General features: G+C 35.5%; 1 protein-coding gene across 4 annotated transcripts in view; it reads left to right on the top strand.

The window, feature by feature from the left end:
* LOC126967551 (glycine receptor subunit alpha-4-like) overlaps positions 1-26,088 on the top strand; it is a 33,918-nt gene that overhangs the window by 2,739 nt on the left and 5,091 nt on the right. For 2 of the 4 annotated variants that reach the window (XM_050812074.1, XM_050812075.1), the window contains exons 2-7: positions 15,931-15,998; positions 17,956-18,023; positions 19,520-19,740; positions 20,816-20,898; positions 22,332-22,484; positions 24,097-24,295. In XM_050812074.1, the coding sequence (XP_050668031.1) occupies positions 15,931-15,998; positions 17,956-18,023; positions 19,520-19,740; positions 20,816-20,898; positions 22,332-22,484; positions 24,097-24,295 (792 nt within the window). The remainder of the gene's footprint in view (positions 1-15,930; positions 15,999-17,955; positions 18,024-19,519; positions 19,741-20,815; positions 20,899-22,331; positions 22,485-24,096; positions 24,296-26,088) is intronic. The other 2 variants (XM_050812076.1, XM_050812077.1) reach the window with 2 other exon arrangements.

The following is a 26,088-nucleotide window of genomic DNA, read 5'->3' as shown; positions in this document are numbered from 1 at the left end:
GATAACCTGCTCAACCCCAATATTTGCATATTTGGAAATTGACTTGAGATGTCGCTCTTGTAAATCTAAACAATATGTTATGTTTTTAAAGTGACAACCCTCACTTCTAGGATTAATACACAAATAAAATTTGAAAAACCAACATTTTTTTGGAACGCCGGATGTCGTGGGTTCGAATCCCGCATCCTTCATAAAATTTTGTTTTTAAATTTTTTTTTGTGTATTAATCCTAGAAGTGAGGGAAAACATAACATATTGAATAGGTATTGTATTAACATATCACATACTCCAGCGAAGGCGAATAAAGCAGTTTCGAAACTCTTCTTCTACCCGACGTGCAGATCGTATTGGCAATTAGGCAGTGCCTACCTTTAATGTACCTAAATAAATAAAGCACCAATGTTTAATACAATTTACTACCTACGGTAGGCAGTCTACAGACTGTATATACGAAGAAAGCAGCGTTTCATACAACTATGTCATACAGTACTTAAGACATAAGTCGCAACTACGACTAGTTAGATCTACAGTGCCTATCTTGCTAGAAAATCAATGCACGCCCCTGCTGGCTATTATATATGATATGAGTAATGAAAATAAGGGACGAGACGAGCAAGAGTTCATTCAGCTGATGGTGATTGATACGCCCTGCCCATTACAATGCAGTGCCGCTCAGGATTCTTGAATAACCCCAAAAATTCTGAGCGGCACTACAATTGCACTCGTCACCTTGAGACGTGAGAAGTTAAGTCTCATTTGCCGAGTAATTTCACTAGCTACCGCAGCCTTCAGACTGAAACACACATTACTGCTTCAAGGCAGAAATAGGCGCGGATGTGGTACCTATAATCTAGCCGGCATCCTGTGCAAAGGAGCCTCCCACTGGTAGTTAGTTAGTCAATTCCGACTGGTATGTCCAGAGATAAGCTGGTTCTAACAAACAAACAAAGAAGGATTTTCTATGTTTTTAAATATATGTTTTTAATTTATTAATGGTAATTAATTACTTTAAGTAAAAATTAAAACGAATCTCTCATATTAACATGGTCATCATTATTGCCCATGTTTTTATAAACTTGAACTCAATATATGTTTGATTACTAAACCATAGTCCTTACCTAAGGAATTAATCCCAAGTCTTAATTTAACCCCGTATTCTGGTAGCCAAAAAGCACTTACCGTTTCTCAAAATGAAAGATTAGTAACTTTTAAAAACGTTTTGTATTATATTCTTAATCAAATGGTTAATAAACTTTAACGATGTGTCTTTTATTTATCATAAAACGATCATATCCATTATTTACTACTTCTATTAGTATCAAATTGATTTGGCTGTGTTCCGAATATATTATTGTATATTACTGACGCACGGGTTGAATTTAAAAAAATAACGGATTGCACTCCGGGAGTGCCAGCAGAAGTAAAAAATTGAACATTAACGTTGTGCGTTTTTGAATATTTTGGAATGGTTAGGGAATAATTTTGCACGAATTGCTTTATTTATCAGAATAAAAGTACTAGCATAATGTGGTTAAATATAATATTCATTTATGGCGCTAGTGTTTACTATTATAATTACTTTACATTAAAAAGTTTACCTCCCTGAAAATTCACCTTTTATCCATAATTCCAACGGCTGCCCTACAAATTTTCGATCAGGCCACGTCTGCTGACGCGAGTTTCAGGTTTTATACCTTTCCCAAGAAAAGTGCTCAACGCCGCTAGAGTTTTCACTTCAAAAATGAAATTACAGACAGCCTACATATTTATATAGATTATTATGTGGACGAGATGTAACTACCTCATTGCTAAACAATTCAAAGCTATGTTGGTTTCAAAATTTAAATTAAATAGTTTTAAATGATTAAAACGTATCTAATTTTAGCTGAGTTATAACATAAAATATTTTATTACTAATTTATTAAGAATTATATACAAACAATGGAAGTCTTGCTTACGCAGGATGCCGGATAAACAGTCGGTACATTTTTTGTACAACAAACTTTTCGAATGGCGATTCCGTACTTTAATATAATAGTGGGCCGAATACTGAGAACAGCGCAGGACCTATCGTCATGGAGATCTTTGTTAGAGGCCTTTGTCCAGCTGTGGACATCTAGGCCGAGATTATGATGATAGATATGCACATTCAGGATTGTGATTAAAAAAAGACTCACTTAAATTTCATATTCACTAATTCGCTACACAGCATTCATTCACAAGTGCAGATGTTTTTTCTCAAATTCAGATATTTTTATTCAAAATTGCATACAAAATCACTTCTTGAAACAATATGTTATGTTTTTAAAGTGATAAGCCTCACTTCAATTTCCTAATATGCAAATATCGGGGTTGAGCAGGTTATCAACTGTAAAGTAGATCCTGTAGATGAAGCCACAACCTGAGAGTTGAACAAAGCAAACAGAATTTTTTTAACGAGACGGTACTCGAACGGTTGGCTCACTTGGTTAGAGCACCAGCACGGAACGCCGGAGGTCGTGCGTTCGAGTCCCGTATCGTTCATAAAACTCTTTTTCAAATTTTATTTGTGCACTTCTTGAAAGTCAAAAACTACCACCCATTCCAAAAGGTATGCCTCAGACCTGAGAAGAACGGGCGTAACAAACTCAGCGGGGTTCTTTTTTTTTATAAAAAATATGGTTACAATGTGAAATCATACAATAATATTTATTATTTAATAGCCTGTAAGCGGTCAATCTATTCCCAATCAGTGGTATCATTAAGAAAGTCATATATGTTATAGTAACCTTTACAACTCTTTCTTTCTTAAACAATTCTTTTGAATTTCGTAATACATTTGTTTTGAACGTTATCTGGGATCTTTTTGTAAAAGCATATACAACGCCCCACAAAAAACTAACCGACTCGACTTACCGAGTAGTAGGCATTTAAAGAACGAAACTATGAAACAATCTTCGTTTAACCTTGTTGCTATTTCTTTATGGCACACGAACTAAACCAGGACGCGTTACCTTAGTATTAGAATAGGCCAAACGAAAATGAGGTTAAACAGGTTAAAAAAAAGCTTTTTTTGCTTACAAAGCTGTTAAAAATTATTTATGAAATATTTCATAAAAAGTAATAAAGAATAAACTGTGTAAATATCAATTATCGTATTTTCGATGCATCAAACTTCAGAACCTTGAATACATTGTTTGTGTAAAGATGCTTCGTGAACATGATGGTCGTGATTACTGTCATAATTATTAACCGCATCCAACAAATTCTTGGAGGTCCCTAAGTCGTATAGGTTCGGAAATACAGCAGTCGATAATTTCCACAGTTTGTTTGTGCTGTATACGAATTATAAATGTATAAAGTACTCTGATACATTTTGTTCTGACTAATCTCGCTCCAGAACCCACTTTAATCGAACGAGCGATATCTAGATGATCTTATATATAAAACTCTTGTGTCGTGGTGTTTATTACCAAACTCCTCCGAAACGGCTGAACCGATTTGTATGTTGTGTGCATATCGGGTAGGTCTGAGAATCGGCCATCTATTTTTCATTCCCCCTTAGTGATAAGGATGAACCACGCTTAACCTTAATATTTTTTTTTTCATTTTTTTTGACAATTTTTTATTTTATTTTATTTTGATAACAATTATTGTAGTACCTTATATTTGGTAGATCTGAGACCGGCTACATCTTTTTTTTATACCCCAAAATTTTTTTTTGTATTTTATTTGGATATACAACGTTTGCTGGTTCAGCTTGTCTCAATATAAATACCAACTAAATAAAGTGCACGTCTAAGGATGCTTCAAATAAAACACGTACCTACAATTGGATTTAAATAGACATAATGGCACAGTATCTATATTAATCCAATACACAACAATAGAGTTAGCAAACGCTTAAATTAGATTTATCATTAGACATGCGTGCGTCATTAATAACCCAAATTATATCCCGAACGGGTCGCGGTAAGTGTGACAACAGAAATAAACCCTTGTGCTAAATACCTATGAGAATCATTGCGAATGCGTCTGTCGTATTTCGTGTACTACATAGTAATTGCCAGACCTAAATTCTAAATACAAACATACTACTAAAAGCTACTGTAATGCAATAACATATTTTTTTTTTCAACAAAATGGGGTCCGAAGCACCCGGGACCGGCAGGCATATATGAAAAGAGTTATGAATGTAAAGAAAGCGCGTGAGTTTTGTAAGGATAGAAGCAAGTGGCATTCTATTGTCTATGCCTACCCCGACGGGAACAATGCGTGTGTGTGTGTGTGTGTTATTTATTTTTGCTGTGGCAATGTTTAAAATTGAACTCCTCCCAATAAATGTTAATTAAATTAATTGTTAAGTCATTTAACTCAGCGTTCATTTCTGATTAATTAAGTAAAATATATACTGCTACTAGCTGACCCAGCAAACGTTGTATTGCCGATATTAAAATTGCGATACAAAAGTAACTGTTGATCGTAGATGGGTGAAAATTTGAAGTAGTATGTATTTTTTAATGCTGACTCATAATCAAACAAATTTAAAAAAAAATGTCAAAAAAATTAAAAAAACAATTTCCCGTGGACCATCCTTAACATTTAGGGGGATGAAAAAAAAGATGTTGTCCGATTCTCAGACCTCCCCAATATGCATTTAAAATTTCATGAGAGTCGGTCAAGCCGTTTCATGAGAATTTTATATATTAGATTATGTATTAAGTTTTTTATGTTACTTTAGTTTTTGCGCCTTTTCCGTAAGCCATTTATAAAAATGATCACCCGAGGAAATAAAGCCCGCCAAACTGTGAAAGCTCCAGAACTAACCTTCGTAGAGCTAAAATAGTACTATGTTAATTCTAAAACTCGAAGTTAGAGGAGAATAAAAAATGACGTGCAATATTCAATGAGTTTGAGGAGAATATTTATAATATAAGTCTAAAGACTAATTTCAAAGATTTAATTTTTATTTTTAATTTCCAGAGATTTAATTTCATCCTTGACTTAAATGTAAGCATACAATTTAAAAGTAATATAATTCCATTTATAGAACAATTAAAGAGTTGTTAGATCTGATTCCTGCCGCCGGATTTCACCTTCATACGACACGTCACAAGTTAGGATTATTAGTTACGATCAGGCGAGGTATTCCCTACACTTTAGGCAAAAAGCGCTCGAACTTTAGATAGGTACACATTTATGCGGGCATGGCAGAGACACGAACCGAGCGAAGCGGGTCACCATCCCCTACCCGGAAGGACTGCGCAATATTTTTTAAAACTTACAGTTGCGCAAGAGTACGAAATGCTGTGATATTTTTTAACATTTCCTTATCGATATTTCGGCATCACTGTGGTGACATGGAGAAAGTTTATCATATTGTGCCTTGAAAAATACTCGGAATCCAATCTGATATTTTTTTTTATAATATTTGTTGTATATACTTCAAACAATACCGAATCCAACAAAATTCATTAAATAATTTTGGTATTTGAACATATTATGGCCGGGCAAAACGCAAAAACAAATGATTCGATTCTAATTTTGCATGAATATTATCTAGAGATCGGGACAACATATAGGCCTTAGATCATTTATACGTCTAGATAGACTATGACAGCTGTGAAAACGTCGAAAAAATTAAGTTTAGAACTAACCTCTATTTTGAGTAATTCACGCACACTAACACAAAGTGTCATAAAAATCGCGAGTGTAATACGTAGCTTGTCATGCACACTAAACTAATATTCCTGGCCTGTTTTTATTGGTTGGCTAATAGCAAGAGACTCTATCTAGATGCATGAATTATATAAAATATCTATACATTATAACGCTAGATGGAGATGATGAGTCTCCAGTATGCAGCATGAAACGCTTCTATAATTTATATATAGAATGTTATAATCTTCTTTTTTATATAAGAGGGGCCAAAAGGGCAAGAGGCTCACGTACTGGGGAGTAGTGAGGCAACCGCCCATGGACATGACGACGCAGAACCAGGGGTCAAGAGATGCGTTGGAATTTTGGACTTCGTAGTTATATCTCGTACGTTATACCATCTTTAAGATGCGAAGAGGGCTTGAGGGTTAACATACACTTATGCCTTTAAGGAGTATGCTCTTTTCTTGAAAGTCCCTTAGTCGTATCGGTTCGGGAAAACAGCAGCCGGTAATTGATTCCACAAAGCGGCTGTGCGAGGCAAAAATTTTATTGAAAAACGTGTGGTTGAAGAATGTCAGACGTCAACGTGATGCGGGTGGCATTTAGCATTTTGACGCAAAGTCCTGTGGTGGAATTCGGCCGCTGGTATCAACCCAAAAAACTTCTCTGAGCACTCCCTGTGATAAATGCAGTAGAAGATGCAGAGAGAACCCACACCTCTACGCAATGCCAGAGAATCAAGCCGATCAGAGATGCCTTGATCATCGATCGTTCGAGCGGCTCTTCGTTGTATGCGGTCAAATGGAAGAAGCTGGTATGATTGGTGATTGTATTTTTTCCCTAGTGAGGTGAGGTATCACACAAGAGCAAAGTATTTTTTTTGCGCCCGCCCAGAACTGAGAGTACTCCATGTAAGGCCATATTTACGCCTTATATATGTACCTAGTTGCTGGCAGTGGCTTGTAGTGAAGTACTGTCACGCCTTACTGAGTACACCAAGCTTTTTCGAGGTCAGTCTGGCCTTTTACCCACTACACCAGCGTTTATGGGTTTTAAGTCGGAGCATGCACCATTGATAACAACAACCTTAATGCTCTGATCGGTCAAAAAGCTATTTGCACAACCTCTCGGGAAGCCCATAGGATGGCACACCCGATCGAAGGCCATCGCTATGTCCAAACTCACCGCCCATGCCAATGAGATATGCAGATTTGTAGAAAATCACCAGAAGAGCGACCCTGACGGCAAATGAAACTTAACATCTTGTCTCAAATGCGCAATTGTAGAGCCGCTTATAATTTTTGGGTTTTTCAAAATTTTAACTTGCTTACGATATTACCGAGTGTGTAAATCAATCTACTGCATTGTAAAGGGTAGGATGTATCAATTATGATCAGCTGAACGTCCTTCTCGCCTCGTTCCGTATTGTCTCAAAAAAAAAATTATTAAACTTCTTTATTAGCATTTATGAATGAACACAAGTTCAAAAATGAAAAACCATATGATAACAACACTTAGATCTAATTTTATTTGTAAACTGATTTACGAAAACCTATAACTTTGATATCGTAAAGTTTTACGATACAATTAGCATTAATGCTGTCTTGAAATCAAATTGTTTTTTCGTATGTTGTGTCTGTCCATGACTTGCAGACATACTGGCTAATTGCCAGAAGTCGCCAAGTGGTCACACATACCATCGACACGAGACGTTATCAAACACATCAATAAACAGATTAAATAGCTACGCTCTAATTATTATGGTTTTCTTGAAATTTGTTCGAGTAACTACGTGGGTAACACTGAAAATGTTTATAACTGGCCAGTTAGAAACATTGCTAATGAAAACTTTTTTGAATTTCATTTTTAGAACTCTTTGGTAACCTTATGTAGTATATTGCATTCATTTGTCATTTGTTTTTGTGTATTGGCGGCAAATCTAAAACTCTTGTTACACGTGAAAATAACCTGACGCGCGAAAATTTTTCGTAGTGGGCTTACTCAACAACAAAGCTATGATAGGCTGCGATTAGCATTTCTTAATGAAGCCCCATCTCGTGCCACTATTTACAATTGGTTTAACGAGTTTAAGCGTGGACGTAGCAATCTCAATGATGATCCGTGTGAGGGACGTCCTTTAACAGCGACTACTGAAGATAACATCATTGCTACACATGATAGAGGAACATAAGAGAGTGACCTATCAGCAGATACGGGCAAGCCTAGGCATTGGTATGAGTCAAGTCCAAAAAATATTACAGGAACATTTAGGCGTCAGGAAGCTTTGTAGCAGATGGATACCTTAACCGACGACCAGAAACACCTTCGCATGGACTGGTGTCGCCAAATGTTATATAAGTTCAGCGGTGGTGACTCAAATGCTGTATTTGACATCGTCACAGGCGATGAAAGCTGGATATATTGTACGTACCCGAAACCAAAAGACAATCAGTCAGGTGTTTCCTTTCGAGGATCGGCCAACTAAGGTAAAGAAAGGACGAAGTCAAGGAAAAAAGATGATTGCCTCATTCTTTGGCCGGAAAGGTCATTTCGTGACAGTTGTGCTAGAAGATAGAAGGACAGTTAATGCAGACTGGTATGTCAATCGCTGTTTGCCAGTTGTCTTGCAAAAAAAATTCGACAGCAGCGCCCTCGAAGCAGGATCCTCCTTCACCACGACAATGCTTCAGCGCACTCCGCAAAACGGACTGTTGAATATTTCACTATGGCAGGACTCGAGATAGTGAGTCATCCGCCACACAGTCCTGACCTGGCGCCCTGCGACTTTTATTTATTCCTTAGAACTAAAGATAAAATTTAAGGTATTCAAGTCCTGAAGATGCGTTGAAAGCTTACGAAAACTTACTTAATGCCTTCAATGTATTGGCAACTACATTAAGACGTTTTTCATTTTCTAAACATGTTCACTGTTACCTAGGTATAATATTATATTAAATATGTAACTCAAAAATAAGGAAAAGGACAAAGGTGAGCTATGTATTTGAGAAAATAAGAAAACTCAAATGGAATTGGACTGGACATATGATGAGGTCAGACAAAGGAAAATCGACAAAGGATGTATTAGAGTGGTACCCTAGAAATTGGATAAGACAAAGAGGACGTCAAATTAAAAGATGGTAGGACGATGTACCAACAGAATGGCGAAGGTTAGCTCGAGACAGTGATAAGTGGAAGAAACTGGGGGAGGCCTCGAAAGACAACCTGACCAATAAAGTAGTTGCTGAACATTAATATAATTATATTTAATTTTACTTATAGATTTAAGAAAACATGTTTTATAAGTAGTACATAAGTTAAAATGTATGGCCAGTGGATTAAGGCTTTTAATATTATTATTACTACTAAATATTATCTCTGGTACTACTGGTCCGATTTAAATGATTCTTTCAGTGTTGGGTAGTCCATTTATCGAGGAAGGCTATAGGCTATGTTTTTTTTCAAATTTAGGGATCCGTAATAAAATTGCTATTTTGTAACACAAGGTGTAAAATCGAAAACCTATTTTTGCGTGCGCTGCAAAAACTATTGACAATAGAACTAAATGATGTACAGGCTATAATATAGGCAATATTTTATTACTTATAAAACTATCGCGTGAATTATACTTTATATGGCAAAACAACGTTTGCCGGGTCAGCTAGTGTAATATAAGTACCGGAAGTGTAAAAAAAACTTCGTTTACAAAAACCGACTTCAAATCAAAAGAGATCATATCATCAATATTAAAAATATTTTAAATAAAATGTTTTTCACTTCTCATGCTCTGAAATTGCTTATTTGTGCACGATATAGGCTGCACAAAATCGATTTTTGTGCACAAGTGCACAAACACAAACACAATAAAAAGTTCAGAGATAGAATTTGTTATTTTATAATATTTACTTTAATTTATTTGCCTCATGTATTTTTAAGATATAAAAGATATTAAAATTTTAATTAAAATATAGTAGGTTAGTTAATTAATTTAAAAAATATATATTTTACAAAATTAATTTAATAGTAGTCTGTATAGGTCTGGAGCCCAAGCCGTATGTCGTAAGATTTAAAAATAAAGCGGCGAGAAACAGGTCTTGTTTTTTCGTGTGTTTATTAGTTTCTTCAAATTTGCTAAAATTCTTAAAAATGTCCATGTTATACTACTGTTTTATTTCCTCGCAATCGAAATTAAAAGCAGAGTTTATAACTCGTCCACAAAACCATTTTATCCTCGACATTACTATCAGCCCTCGCCTTTGGCTCGGGTTGCTAAAAGTCTCGGATAAAAAATGGTTCGTTTTGTGCACTCGTTGTAAAATCTACTATTAAATAAGATTGACTTGACCATTTACAGTTAATTTAAATAGAGTTTCTTGCCACTACTTCTCATTTAAGCTCGACCTTTTCTGAAGTGGTGGTAAGTGCTAAAACGACTACAGCATTGATATGATTCTTGTCTTCCTCTTCCATAAAAAAGGATAGTAACTGCATCTATTGTGACTCTGCGTAGGCCTGCAGTATTATGTTATGGTCGTGATCTTTAAATAGCGAACAATCTATTTTAATATAATAATTGACGTAATAGAAGCCTCACATTCGATTCTAATCTCTAATGTGATTTTGTCGTAGACAAGCATTATGTATCGTACAGTGTTTTGTACATGTATCTATCTGCTTTTTATAAATTGATTTGTGTAAAAAAATAGTCAAGATGCATTTGACTGGATAACATGTCTAAAATACAGAGAGAAAGAAAAGGAAAGCGAATCTTATGTTACTGTAACCGATTTTTACTGGCAAGTCCGCCGCTTGGAATTTTTGTATATTTACTAGCTTTCGCGCATTGACAAATCTAATAATTGTCATATCGTCTTTCATACAAACGGATGGTACGCAACCGTTTAAATACCAACACAAAGTAGTTTCGAGATACTTTTGTGAAAGAAATATTTTTTTATGGAAGAGGAGGATAAACGAGCGGTTCACCTCGTGTTAAGTGATCACCGCTGCCAACATATCAACATCCTTATCCTCTAACCTTGAAGGTCGTTAAATCGTTTCGGGAAAACTGTAGCAAAATTTGATTCCATAAAGTGGCTGAGCGCGGTAAGAAGTTTTTTTTTAATTAAAATACGAGACGATACGAGCAGGACATCCAGCTAATGGTAATCGATACTCTCTACCCTGTAGCTGTATACAATGCAGTGCCACTCAGAATTCTGGAAAAACCCAAAAATTCTGAGCGGCACTACAATTGCGCTCGTCACCATGAAACATAAGCTACGGCGCCCTTCAGACTGAAACACAGTAATGTGTGCACCGTTGTGGTACCCATAATCTAGCTGGATTCCTGTGCCTCCCGCTGGTATTCTCTTGTAACAGCGAAGAAATCACTAGAGAGTTGAAATCACGGCGAATAAACGTCCATATGAATTCGTTAGCAGGAAAACACATTGGTAGTGGTATTGGTACTGGTGCGTGGGTCAAACTGGGGGCTCGGTGGCGAGAATCAACGGTTCTACCTACTACGGTACCGACACTGTTTATTTTTTTATACAAGACAAACTAACATGCAGTTCGCCAATCACACATCATACGAAATGAAACATGTCAAACGAAAACATCCGAACACTATGTTTGTGCCGTTTGCTAAATATATTTCAGCTAAAATTATCAAGGAGTGAGAATGTTCCCAGTGTTATTTAACGGTGTGTTAATATTTAATGAGTTGTTATGCCTTCGCCATCACGAGTATGTTTCAGCATTAAACTGCTTAAATAATTCTTTGACTCACCTATTGTGGCTTACGTATAAAGAAATAAGCAATATATACCCCGGACTTAATAAAGATACAGAGATATGGTATCCCTGACTTTATAAAGATAATATATGCATATGATACCTCGGCCTTTATAAAGAAATAGTAATATGTTACCCCAGACTTTAAAAGATATAGACATTTAAGGCGACACTAAATGCCAGCGACCTTGAGCGATATGAGTTCACAGCTGCCGGCCCGCTATCTATGTAACAAAGCCAATATTTTCAAAATTCTTGGGTGGAAAACAGTTTATATGCTTACAATCCTCGTTATTCACTACTAATCTGAATAAATCAACCTACACAAAAAAGTACAAGCTATAAGAATAACTTTTCTGAGAGAAGTACCAAAAAAATGCGTCACGCCATGCCAAAAAACTTATGTAACTTCAAAGAAAAGTTGTAGTTCAAAAAGGCTCGGCAGTGTTAACCAACAGCAAGCATTAGAAACCTCCAAATAAGACTTAAGGATATGTGTAACAGGATTAAGTAGTGTTCATAGCTCGAAATGCTATACTTTCACCACAAAACTTGTCTAAAAACACCATGTTTGCGTGTTTCCTGCTTACTCTTCGCCTTAATAGTTCGCCTTAAGACTTCATAAACATATAGGCATATGGTACCCCGGACTTTATAAAGATACAAAGATATGATGCCCCAAACTGTATAAACATACAGTGATATGATATTGCTATACTAGATACAGCCATAAACTCTTCAGCTTTTAGATATGATATCATTAAGAAATTCATTAATGGTATAGTAACTTCTACTTTGAATTGCGTAACAGATATATGTGTACATTTTCTGTAATTTTGTTCCACAACAATAAACATTTAAAAAAAAGTCATATTCAATTATCCAAACACAAAAAGAAAACAACTTCTTGCATATAACCTTGCATAGAAGAGTACCTATTTATTAGGTAAAATAAATACAAGCTACACTTTTTTGCTTAATTCCGAAGACCTTAAACTGGCTTGGGAGTAATTATGTAAATTACAAATTATAAAAAATATCCGCAGTGACTTTTAAGCACGAAAATGTATATCGTGTCAAGACGAAGACATGCTATTTCAGCGACCAATGCAATTACTGTTCTCGACAACTTTAATTCACCTCAACTCAAGGCTAATTTCAACTTTAGCAATTATTAATCTATGTTTGTTGCCAATCGGACAGGTTTTTTGTTACTTTCATTAGATTTTCTATTCGTATCATGCTATGTTGTGAGCCAGCATTACTTTTATAAATTTAGTAAACAAAAAGTAGGGCGTATGTTGTCAGTAACTTTTATTGAAGTTATAGTTACTTATTTTGGCGCATTAGGGAAATACTACCAAAGTGAATTTTTTTTATGCACGCGCACACTGATACCCGACGTAAGCTGGTTAACTAGACCATTTGTATGATACTTCAGCTACCAAGCCTCTTGTAACTCATATGTCTACTGAACCACAACCAATGGACGAGAACTAAATAAATTTCAATATGTAATTTCAATTTTATATATGGTTTAAAAAAAATAATAACAATTTATCTCTTATTGTATCAAAACAATTTAATGATATTTAATTACACGTCATTGTTTGTATTTAATACATTATTTATTACTATTTATTGATTTATCAACAAATGTAGCACGTTATGCGTAGTATAAAAAAATAGCACGAGGAATATTTTTTTAAAGTTTTTTGTTTTAATACGCCAAAGAAGAATAACTTCTTGCGTGCGTATACATAAGATAACACACATTTTTTTTTTCATTCTACATACCTAAAAATTCCTGTACCGACGTCAGCGCTGACCGTCGGTCGAGCACTAAATGCAACATTAGTGCTCGACCGACGCTCAGCGTTAGTGTTTGACCGACGGTCAGCGCTGACGTCGGTCATGCGTAGCACGTACCATACTTGCTGACATCAGTGGTCACCGTCGGTCGAGCTCTCCATGCAGCCTCAAAATATATCTTGACAGGTAGACGTTAACCTTAGATGATGATTAAAAGAGAATGATTTTTTTAATTCTATTTCATTGTCTGTCTTTAAAGTCAATTATCAAACTCCAAACTCCTTAGATAATTTATACGTCTACATGGAGCCTCTTACTGTTAGGCAACCCAAGAAAACAGGCCAGACTTGTTATTTTAGTGTGCATAACAACTACGTCTTACACTCGTGCTTTGTTAGGCACTTTGTTTTAGTGTGCGTGTGTTGCTGAAAATAGAGGTTAAATGTTCACCGCTATTTATTTCATCGTGTTCATAGCTGTCACAGTCTATCTAGACGTATATATTAAAATTATCTAGGCTAAATACATTAAAATTGTCGGAAGATTCTTTATTGAACTTAAACATGACATTTATTGTCTAAATCTCAACCAGATCCTTAAATAGGTTAATAAGTTCATACCTAAATATGTATCTTTTACGCGGTTGTTAGTAAAACAAATAATTGTGACCGAGAAAAGAGAAAAAACTCTCAACAAATCGTCAAAATTTACGATGCAGCAGTTTTATGAAATGACACCATTCCATCAAAACGCCGGACGTTTTATTACGTGGCCAATTCTACAACTCAGTCAAGAAATACAAACTTCAAAGAGCCATCCATATCTTCATAAACATTTCACAACAGATATATTATAATAAATTGTTAAGATTTAAGATAATCATGATATTATATTTACATGAAACTTGATGTTTATTATAAACAAGTTATCTTGAACGCTGAAGATCTTGTCAAACAAATACGGATTGAGGAGAGCTAAACAAATATTATTTCTTCGTTAATACATTGTATCTTCGAAATAATATTGAATGTATTAATGACAGATTTAATTTTTACCAAAACTGAGAAAAAAATATTTTACACACACTATCATTCACACTGTTTGTCACCAAAATCCTCCAAAACGGCTTGCGCGATTTTTATGAAATTTTTTGTGTGACATCGATAGATCTGAGAATTTATTTATAATTTATTTACTTGCGTTTACAAGCGGGCGCATGTTTACAATAGGTGGATGATGTGAAGGAGATTTTGAAAGGAGAGTGACTGTGGGAAACTTTATGAACGGTCAGACTGTGTCAAAAGAGGCGCGACCGGAGGTTCATAATGGAATGCCTGTAATAAAGCATAATTAACGCAGTTGAGATGCAATCACTACTTAGTATGTGTAGCGTGAGACTCATTGATAGAATTCCGAATGCGGTTATACGAGCGCGCAGTGGTCTGGAAGAAGATGTCCTGCCAAGCATTGAGAAAGGAATGCTGAAATGGTTTTTACGCGTGGAGCGAATGAGTGAATAAAGTATGACTTATCAAATATGTAAGGCTCGTACAACATTCGACGACCAAATTGGGGAGGTATTGAAAAAAGGAAAAGTGCGAAGCTCCCGGAACCGGCGAGCATGTATGAAAAGAGTAATGAATGTAGAGGAAGCGTGTGAAGATTGTAAGGATAGAAACAAGTAGCGTTATATTGTCTATGCCTACCCCAACGGCGTGATTGTGTATGTGTGTGTGTATTTATTTTCATGTCATTTACAGCGTCATAATTTGTATACATCATTATTATTAGAATAAGGCCACAACTTATCACAGTAGGTATATATATATATATATATATATATATATATAGGTATTAAACTAATTATTGTAGTAGATGTATATTTACTATTTATTCTTTAAGTTTAAAAATATAGAGTTTTTATGCACAATATGTTGCTGAAATTACGAGTTACGTGTTTGATGAAACACAGCTGCTTATATGCCTTATCTGCTTCGTTATTAATCTGGTCGTTCATTGAAAGTTTCATATTTAGTATCAATTTTAACACCCAAATCTCTTACGGAGCTCACTTATGATATGGATACGCCATTAATCTTTTTTTAACATTGACGACAATCCTATTGTTACTATAATATTCAGACAAAGTGATAATACGTAAGTATCCATCCCTACTCTGTAGTTCAGGTCTATTTGCAACTCGTGACAGTCACAATAAATGTCACGCATTCTGAGGGAGACTTTTTTTGTCGTCTGCAATCATTAAATGATGGCTGGGAGGAAAGCTTCATATGTCGAGTAAATAGGTATTGTACAAAAGGGGGCCTAAGATAGACCCTTGTGGCAAGTCCGATGGTATTGACAAGATGTTACTTCACAACGACCTGCATACGATTCATGATATATGAGGTGAACAATCTGCACAGGTTCCAGCAAATTACGAGTACATTTAATTTCTGGAGTAATATTATGTGATCCCCACGATCAAATGCTTTTTCAAAGTCTGTGTAGATCATATCTACCTGATACCTCTCATCCATGCACTTTAACACGTTATCGATAAAGACAGCCAAGTTAGTCGCGGTGGAACAATTTTTTATAAAATATTGTTGTTCCAAGATTATATATATTGTATGCATGTAAAATTACAAAATTTTGTTTATTATCTATTTTTTTTTTCAGCCAGATTCTCTACATAGATCAAAACAAATACGATCTCCCCACAGACTACAACAAAAACATTCCACCCGGTAAGTCCACTACGTTATAATATTAATAATTTTTGCACATACAGCCATTGTAATGTGATAAAGTACTAAAACATCTTAAACAGAAATAGCATTGTTAAGTTGACGGTTTCCTTTAAGGTAAACAAAAGCCTAGAAGCTTCCGAATATTATTTTTCAATACCCACGTTGGTTTTCAATAAGCTTGAAAGGTCAGGGCGATATCGTGACAGGGAGTTATGGTTATTTTTGCTGAGCAAACCTGAATCTATTAATATCATGGTGTCTTATCTGTTTTATTTTTTTGCTGATCTCTGATGATGTGCTAAATCTTACTGGTGTCCGTTTAGGGGCGGATATTACGCAGCAAATATGAACACCGCTAACGTATCTGGTCATTAGAATGATGGAACTATAATTATCGTTTATTAACCGCTTCCTTAATATTATTTAACGTAAAATGTACACTTAAGCGTTGCGATATAACATTGATTTGACATATAAATAGTAGAGGTTATAGTATTAAATTGCCGTTTTATTGTAATAGGTACTTCGAATTGGCATAGAACCTGTTTGAGATTTTTGAGTGAAACTTTATTTACTGGGTAACTGTGTAGTTCTTCTTTTAAAAAATGTGTTACATTCGATTATCGACTTTCAGTTGTTTTTTTTTTATATTCAGCTTAAACAAGAAAGGCGGATACTTCATCAATAAAAATTTGAGTGATTTTTGAATACGAGTTTTGACGCGGAACTAACGCGGCAGAAACAGCTCGCAATATCAACGATGCAACGCAACAAATAAATAAAAAAAAAAAAAAAAACAAAAATGGGTGCCTCATGATTTGGCTGTACAAAAAACAAATTTAATTTTTTCAACACAAATCGGCAATTTCATACCTCTAATACCACAGTATGATTGGCGAAAAACTTTAATCTAATATTAAATAAATTAATAGGAATATTCCTTTCGTGGAGTAGATATATTAAATAAGGGACGATACGAGCAAGACGTTCAGCTGATACTAATTGATACGCCCTGCCCATTACAATGCAGTGCCGCTCAGGATTCTTGAAAAACCCCAAAAATTCTGAACGGCAATACAGCTGCGCTCGTCACCTTGAGACATAAGATGTTAAGTCTCATTTGCCCTGTAATATCACAATCTACGGCGCCCTTCAAACCGAAACACAGTAATGTATACACATTACTGCTTCACGGCAGAAATAAACACCGTTGTGGTATCCGTAATCTAGCCTAAATCCTATGCAGAGGTAAATGAATATTGTCAGCTAAGAACGGAATACACGAAATTTATTAGAGTTTACTTTTATTATGAACAGAACAACGTCTGCCGGGTCAGCTAGTAATCTAATATATAAAATTCTCATGTCGTTAGTCGTAGTAGTTAGTAGTGTATTTGTAGTTAAACTCTTTCGAAACGGCTAGACCGATTCTCATAAAATTTTGAGTGCATATGGGATAGGTTTGAGAATCGGACAAAATCTATTTTTCATCCCCCTAAATGTTAAGGGTGGTCCACGCCATTTTTTTTAAAATTTTTTTGACAATCTTAAATTTTTAAATTTGTTTGATTATGAGTCAGCATTAAAAATACATACAACTTCAAATTTTCACCCATCTACGATCAACAGTTACTTTTGTATCGCGATTTTAATATCGGCAATACAACGTTTGCTGGGTCAGCTAATATATTATAAGGTAATAAGGGAGACATTTATATTAAACAAAAATCTCTAATAATGATTAATAAAACAATACTGTATGAACATTGATTATGTGAATATATTGAAACTAAATTCAGTTATGTAGGCATCATTGAGTACGGCGCGTGTCGGTGATATCTCGGACAAGAAGCCATAAAACTGATAATTTCTACAACCTTTGCAGTCTATGCTTGTTTACCAGCATAAACCAATTCGATTGAACTTCGATTATAACGACACTTTTATCTTTCAGGCAAGAACACTACGGTATATATTGGAGTGAACGTGAATAGAGTATCAGGCGTAGATGAAAATAGAGAGGTAAATATATACAGTGAAAGCTACAGCTTTTTTTTTATGTCTATCTGATTAACCGGGCTAAAGTCTTCAACTGGTCCAGATAATATTATGTATAACGATCGACGCATAAAGCTAATGAACGGAAGAGAAAAAAAGGGTGTGTAACCATAGATTTTGAATATACTAGCTTACAAAAGACCTGGCAGCCCGAGTTAATACTAAAGATCGGTTGCATGAACAATAGATTCACTTTTCTATCTCCGTCAGATATGTTCTTCTCTCTTGTACGCTTTATTAGTCTATACGCTGTTAAATTGTTATTGATATGCCCTGCCCATTACAATATAGTGCCACTCAGGATTCTTGAAAAACCCAAAAATTCTGAGCGGCACTACAATTGCGCTCGTCACCTTCAGAAATAAGATATTAAGTCTCATTTTCCCAGTAAATTCACTAGGTACGCCGCCCTTCAGACCGAAACGCAGTAATGTTTACACATTACTGCTTCACGGCAGAAATAGGCGCATTTTCGGTTCCCATAACCTAACCGACATCCTGTGCAAAGGAGCTTTCCACTGGTTGCTCCCATTGATCTCTGTTCTGCTCATCAGGAGAGCCACTTTCATATTTGTCCCCAGTATATAATAAGCGACATCCTTGACAAATATGGACATATATACAGGACACTTTCAAGAAAGAGGCCAAGCTCTAATGTACCTATATAAGTGGATATGGCATTCATCTACAATAATCCAATAATAATCAAAATTGTTGCAGAGACTTTTATTTTTTACCCTGTACCTACCTTGTTTTAAAGTATCCGCAAATTTTCAGTCAGTTCGGCAATTTCTTAAGGAAAGTGAAGCAATTACGAATATATTGCAAATAGCAAATTTATAAATAGAAAAATTGCGTCTCTTGACACTTCTAATTAGCCCAAACACTGCCAGAGTTTCGATACCCATCTTCCGACTATATCATCAGTTAATTTAGATGATGCTATTTTCATTTCCTTTGAAGAGTTATAGTAGCGTAATCTTGTCAGTGAAATATTTACATTTAAAAAGATCCGGTTGCCATTTGTGATCTTCATCATCAGATCCACTTCACTAAATGATACTCTCTGTATACAAATGCTTGAATGGTTCTTACGAAAACCAAGGTTCTTTCTTTTAAAGGTTCCCGCAATTACTCATGGCTTCCATCATCAGATTTAATTTTTCTGATATGGCAATCAATTCCGTAGTTATACCCTTTCTAACAACAAAAAACAAACAAGAATAAATTGAAAACTTCCTTCTGTTTTTGAAGCCAATTTAAAGTAGCTTGCGAAACGCGTGGAAGTGTTCGCAAGTGGATATGGTAGGAGTGTTGCCTTAAAGGCTTTTGATATTCCTCTTTGATACACAAGAGAACTCATTTTTATCCATTAAAAAATACCATTATTGCTCACAATTTCTAGCAAAATCGACTTGTCCTCAGTGAAGCTTTAAGTTGACCTATTTCAATATTTTTAGGAAATAACGCTAGATGTGTTTCTACAAATGTCGTGGGAGGACCCGAGGCTAAATCTTCCACAGAGCAAGTCCTACATAGATCTCCCGTGGGAATACGGTCGATTGATCTGGACGCCTTATCTTTATATATGGCAGCTGCAGACCATGAGGATATTGAATGTGTTTCAAGAGATGGCGTCTCTCAGGCTCTACGCCAATCACACAGTATCTATTAGTGCTGGGTAAGTTGAACAACTAATAACCAAAACCACTCACGCAACTGTGCACTCAACCTAACACAATGTAAAAGATGAAGTACACAAAGACATTAGAGAATTATATTTTTTATTACGAAGAGCTAATTTAATCTGTTTAAAGGCCTATCTTCCATGTATTCCATAACACAGAGTTTAATTTTTCACCTTAAGTTGAACTCAGAAACAGTTTTTGACGGCTATTTTTACTACCTACTCTTTATTATTGCATTTGTTCGTAATATCTTAGAAGTGTAAAATTAGTAATGTATTCTGTTACAATTATAATGGTTGTTGGCTTGTTAAGATATATTTGGTGCCTAAGCGTTTTTTAAAAGAATACGCTTATTTGACTTGCTATTCTTTCTTGGACGAATTAACCTCTGGAAAAAGTAGTGCGGGCCGTGTTCGCCTGCCTCTAGCCACTTACTGAGCCTAATAGCCTGAATATGCAACATTATGTTTTGTTCAAATAATTGAGGACAATAAAAAAGTGAGTTTCACGTTTTAATATACAATTTCAACCTACTACTGAAGCCATTTCTTCAAAATATGGAACTCGATATCTATGTAAACAAATATAATACCTAAGTCTTTTTAAACCCCACTCAACACGCGAAAATTGCTCGATCAGGTTTCTATAGCTTCATTCCCAAGGTTTCGTGCCCAGTGGTTAATTCACCCAAGTTCTAAGTTAATTCCTTGTCATTTGAGTGCAAATACTATCGCTGACCTTCCGATACTTCTATGTAAGCATTACTGTATTTCGGTCAGAAGGGCGCCGTAGCTAGTGAAATTACTTGGCAAATGAGACCTAACATCATATGTCTCTAGGTGACAAGCGTAGTTGTAGTGCCGCTCAGAATTTTTGGGCATTTTCAAGAATCCTGAGCGGCTCTGCATTGTGATGGGCAGTCCTGCTCGTCTCGTGCCTTATTGTCATAAAAAAACTCTTTTTATCATGGCTTGGTTTTAGTCCTCTCTCTCATTCTCTTTTGCACTTATTTTCTGGACCAGTGTATTTTATTAGGACTGGATGTAACTATATTATATTTATTTTCAGTGCCACAATAACAATAAAATGTGAAATGGATTTCGTCCTCTATCCATTGGACGTACAGAACTGTGCCATAGACTTTAGTAGTTGTAAGTATAATATTATATACTCATTATTTGATATAATCCATCTTAATTTATTCTATAAAAAAGACACTGCTTTTTATCCAATAAGTGATCACCGCTCTTTTGCAACAGTAGAGGCACCATAGGTCATTTTCCAGCCTTTAATATGAGTGAACGTAAAGATTTTCATGCCGTAATATAAAGTTGGCAGTTTTTCTTTATGCTTTCAAAGCGAATATTTCTGAGAATTCTTTGTAATTTTATAAGAATATGACAGTAATATAAAAACGAAATTCGCGAGTAGCGAAATCTTTGCCGAATTATGCACCGAAAATTTTTAATAAAAAAAATACTATGGTAGAATAGCTAAATAAACATATTTTTTTATACAGGACAGATAGATTACATATTTAACTTTGCACGATAAAACTATGGACTCACTAACAACATAAAAATACCACGTATTGTTATTAGGTTATCAGAGGCATGCTAAATACCACCCGCATCTTGATGGCAAACATTCCACGACAGCGCGTTTAGCAAAAAATCTTGCCTTGCCCACCTACTTTGTGGAATCAATTACCGGCTGGCGTTTTCCCGAACCGATACGATCAAGAGCACTTACGCACTACGTCCGATCCGAATCCGATCCGTAGCCGCTTAAAACTATTTCTAACGGTTAACAGAAAGAAATCGGATGAAGAAAGCCGGATCACAAATACGTATCGGATTCGGATCGGACGTAGTGCAAAAGTGCTCTTAGGGTATGGGAACTGAAACGATATAAGGTGGGGAGTATGTTCTTTTCTTTCCACCTTGAGGCTGGCAACGCTTCTCTTGACCTTGTGTTGCGGATGTTCATGGGAGGTGATTCATCATCACGTGAGCCTCTTGCCTGTTTTCCCCCTCTTATTAAAAAAAATATTGTTCAATCAAGAATCCATAGCATTGTGATGGCCCTTACCATCAGTTGAATGTCATGATCGATTCGCCACTTTTTCTAATATAAAAAAACGAGTTTAGACCTCACGACTGAAGTTAACGGCACGCTTCTGTAATTCCTCTGGTGTTGTAAGAGAATGTGGACTTCGGTGATCACTTAACAACAGGTGACGCGTACGACCGCCCTCCTTTTCCATAGAAAAAAGACGTAAATAAAATATAAATTTATAAAGTTGTTCAATAACGAAATGAAATTACGAAATAATCAAGAAATCATCGTTCGCGTAACGCTAGCGTTCGTTCGTAACGCTCTCGTCACGCATTCACCAGCTTACTCCCCAAGTTAAGAAATCACCGTTCGCGTAACGCTAGCATTCGTTCGTAACGCTCACATCACGCATTCACCAGCTTTGCTTACTCCCCAACTCAAGCGGCCGTAAAGAAGTTTTACTTCAAAAAGCCTCAGCCCTGCCAAGAAGTTCTACATCAAACATATTCTTGTTTTCTCTTTACAGACAAATATACAATAGAGGACGTGCGTTTCGAGTGGCGTGAAGTAGCGCCCAGAGCCGGCACCGCTGGGGCCCAACGTCTGGAGTTCCGGCTGCCGAGATACGTCGTGACCTTCGTAACGGACAAAAGTAATCATATTCGAAATTTTGGTGAAGGTAAATGTATACTTATGGCTTTGCGCTTTTGTTTGCGCCCCGTTCCTCTGATATCTATTTATTTACTCGGCTTAAGAGGATTCTATTGGACATTTTACCAGTTCGAGTGTCCTTTGCAACTAGGTACCACAACGGCGCCTTTTCCTGCAGTAATGTGTAAACTGTGAATTTACAGGACAAATGAAACTTAATATCTTATGAGCGCAATGTAGTGCCACACAGGATTTTTCATCATCAGCTGAACGTCCTGCTGCTAAAAAAATATCTAGTTCTATGAAGTACATAATATTATTTTTTTAAGCTAGATAATATGTATTGCACAGAAGCAATTATTTGAAGCAAGAGTTTTAAATGTACCTACAGTATAGTATTATTATGAAAAAAAAACATCTGAATGTGATTGTTTTTTAATTTATGTCGTGCTAGCTTCATAATTAATAAGCTGGATAATTATTTTGGAATATTATATTATAATAATTGACGTCATTGCATAGGAAATTAAAGAGACATTTAAGCAGCATTATTTGAAAATAGAACCAACAAAAACTACAAATTTCACTATAAAACTGCGCTCGATTGCTCTGTGGCGCTCGCTCATATAGGTATATGAAATGAAATTTAGTATATTTTTGTTTGGCCTAATAGGAATCCTCTTAACAGTTCTGTCACAATACCCATGCTAGTCGCAAGGCTTCGTAGCGCATGTTTATATTTAGCCAACACTAGCTAACATCATACGCTAATCCTGTTTGAGCTGTAAATAGTGCTTAAATAAAGCTCTCCTAACATTTCATTAAACTTGTAAACTAATCGCTTACGTAATATTTACCAAGTGGGCTATGTAACTTACCCATGTAAATTAATTCTTAATTGTAATTTATCATGCATGTGCATGTCATAGATGTTATAATTAAGTACCTTATATACTTATATTACAGAATATGATACTGGTATTAATGAGATATAGGTATATAGTTCTTGGATCAATGCAGTAAAGTCCTTGTTGTCTAATAGACAACTAAATATAGTTAAGATAAGTAGTAAACGGTTAAATAAGGTTGTATTTTCATTGATAACACGAGTATTACACATTTAAATTAAACGCTTTTTTAAAGGATTAAAACGCGTGTAATTGTAACTGTGTTTAAACATTAGTTTAGGCGTAAAAGTTAAATTTTTACTAATATCCGAGGAAACAAATGGCGCTAAAATTAATAATAATAATATTGACACACTTTTTACACAAATTATCTTGCCCCAAGTTAAGCATATATAGCCTGTGTTATAGGTTACAAGACAATGATATATTTAATACAATATACTTACTTAAATATACATAAATAATAACAATAACTATGACAAATACTATCTTGACTCCTATCAACCGCAGTCTGCATGAAAACGTCCTCTGAAAAGATCACAACACGTCGGGTTAGCTAAAATAATAATAAAAATGTAAGTTGTAGTAATGTAAAAACACAGCTACAATTGTTTACCAGAGTTTTAATACTTTAAAAAGTGTTTATAATGTAAATACGGTTTTTGATCCTCGTTGAATTTTGCGGGTAGTCTACAACATTATCTTGAATTATCAGTAATTTGTGAACGACAGGCAAACATTCAGAAGCGCGCCTGCAGATACTTCTGTCCAGAGAACTGCGGGGATACTTGCTGGAGAGCTACCTGCCATCATCACTATTTGTCATCATATCCTGGGGCAGCTTCTGCGTCATTCCAGAAATCGTGCCTGGACGGATGGTGTTGCTTGTGACCACACTGTTGTCACTCATCACCATGTTCGACACAGTAAGGTGAGCAATTCTAAACTCTTTCAGCCTAGATTATCATAAAATACATTACACTTTAAAAATAACAAATTGTTTAGATTTGAAAGAGTGACATCTCAATTCAATTTCTTAATATGGAATCATTGGGGTTGAGCAGGTTATCAACTGTAAAGTAGATCCTGTAGATGGAGCCACAACCTGAGACTTGAACAAGATATACCAAAATTTACAAACTATACGTACTCAAACGGTTCGCTCAGTTGGAAAGAGCGCTCGGACCGAATCCGAGAGGTCACGGGTTCGAGTCCCGCATCGTTCATAAATTTTGGTTACAAATTAAATTACACTGTATAATAAAATACATACTTTCTCTTATAGCAAAGAGCCTCGAGCATTATCTCAAGGGGCACTCGCTAAATATACAGTTATTTTAAGGGTCAGATATAGAAGTTCCTCTTTCTGTCGCCCTAACCATTAGTCAACTTAACGTGTTAACTGCCTCCGTGGACTTTAATTAAAAATAATTATTATGGAAAATTTACACCAGGGGTCGCCAAATGGCGGCCCACTGAGAACACAGGAACTACATGCAGAGTATCTAAGTTAATAAAATGTATCCCCTGCATTATCTTTTTTGACGACAATTCGAAAACGGCCAGGCGTAATAACTGCATTACTAACTTTAAAATTACTAACATTAACTAAATAGCAGCATTTTCGAAGATAAGTTACTGATGACCATCTCCAGGATTTAATGCTTGTACTTTTATACCAAACATCAGATAGATAGTTCGCAACAAAAAATGTAATTTTTCTAATTTATATGACGTATAAAGTACCTTTGTTACTACCATAATTACGTTTGGTTAAAAAATATTTTTTCTAGAAAATATTGTGCGGACCACGATGGTCATTTCATTTCTTAAAACGGACCCCGAGCGCAACTATTTGGTGACCCCTGTATTAACATCATTGTAGTGGTGGTTGGTAATTGGGCACGTTACAGATTTCGTTGATAATGTTTTAGTATAAGCAACAAAACACAATGAGAGCGGGAAAAATCGTCTTTGTATTTGCGTTTGTGTAGGTACACCACAAGGTTCAATTCTTGGTTCAATTTTGTTTTGTATGAAAAATAAGAATAAACCATAGGTAGCGTACCTTTTGCCTAAAAACCTGATACTTCTATTATACTTATTGGATTATAAGGTGCTGCGACAAGTTAAACTTTAATATGAAAACACTTTCAAAGCAATTGCACTCTAAACCAAGAACAACCAATTAAGATGATTAGATGACGTTGTTGTTTTTCTGCTAGATATATACTTTGTATTAGTTCACTACAATTTTATTAGTGTTCTATGTGTCTTAGCTTCATTGTCACTTTCCTATTAAAAATATTGTATTTATCATAAATTAACGGCCGTCCCCAATATTCAGTCTATCTCTGGTTGTGGCCTACTTGAGAAAAAAATCCTAACTATCGTTGACTTTTCTGCCCCAATAAACTTATCGACGGTAACTCATCTTATCCGTACACGCTGTCTGTCAATGGGAGCACGTATAGCTTACCAGCGATAGAAGTTTGTATTGAAATTCAATTCACGCGTCATAAGGCGATAAGAATGACTTATCGATTGTATCCATACAGCTTCAGATTATTGACAGCTAATTACTGACAGTAGAACGTAGTAATTTATCTCTATCTGTAAATAGTATATTGGGAACGGCCGTTAGAATACATTAGTACAGAGTAGGGATGTATACTTACGTATTACACTAGCGTATAGACTACCTGACAGTTCGATAATGCGAGA

This window comes from Leptidea sinapis, chromosome 13 (genome assembly GCF_905404315.1).
Source record: "Leptidea sinapis chromosome 13, ilLepSina1.1, whole genome shotgun sequence".
Lineage (NCBI taxonomy): Eukaryota > Metazoa > Arthropoda > Insecta > Lepidoptera > Pieridae > Leptidea > Leptidea sinapis.
This window is presented reverse-complemented; position numbering and strand designations above follow the sequence as displayed.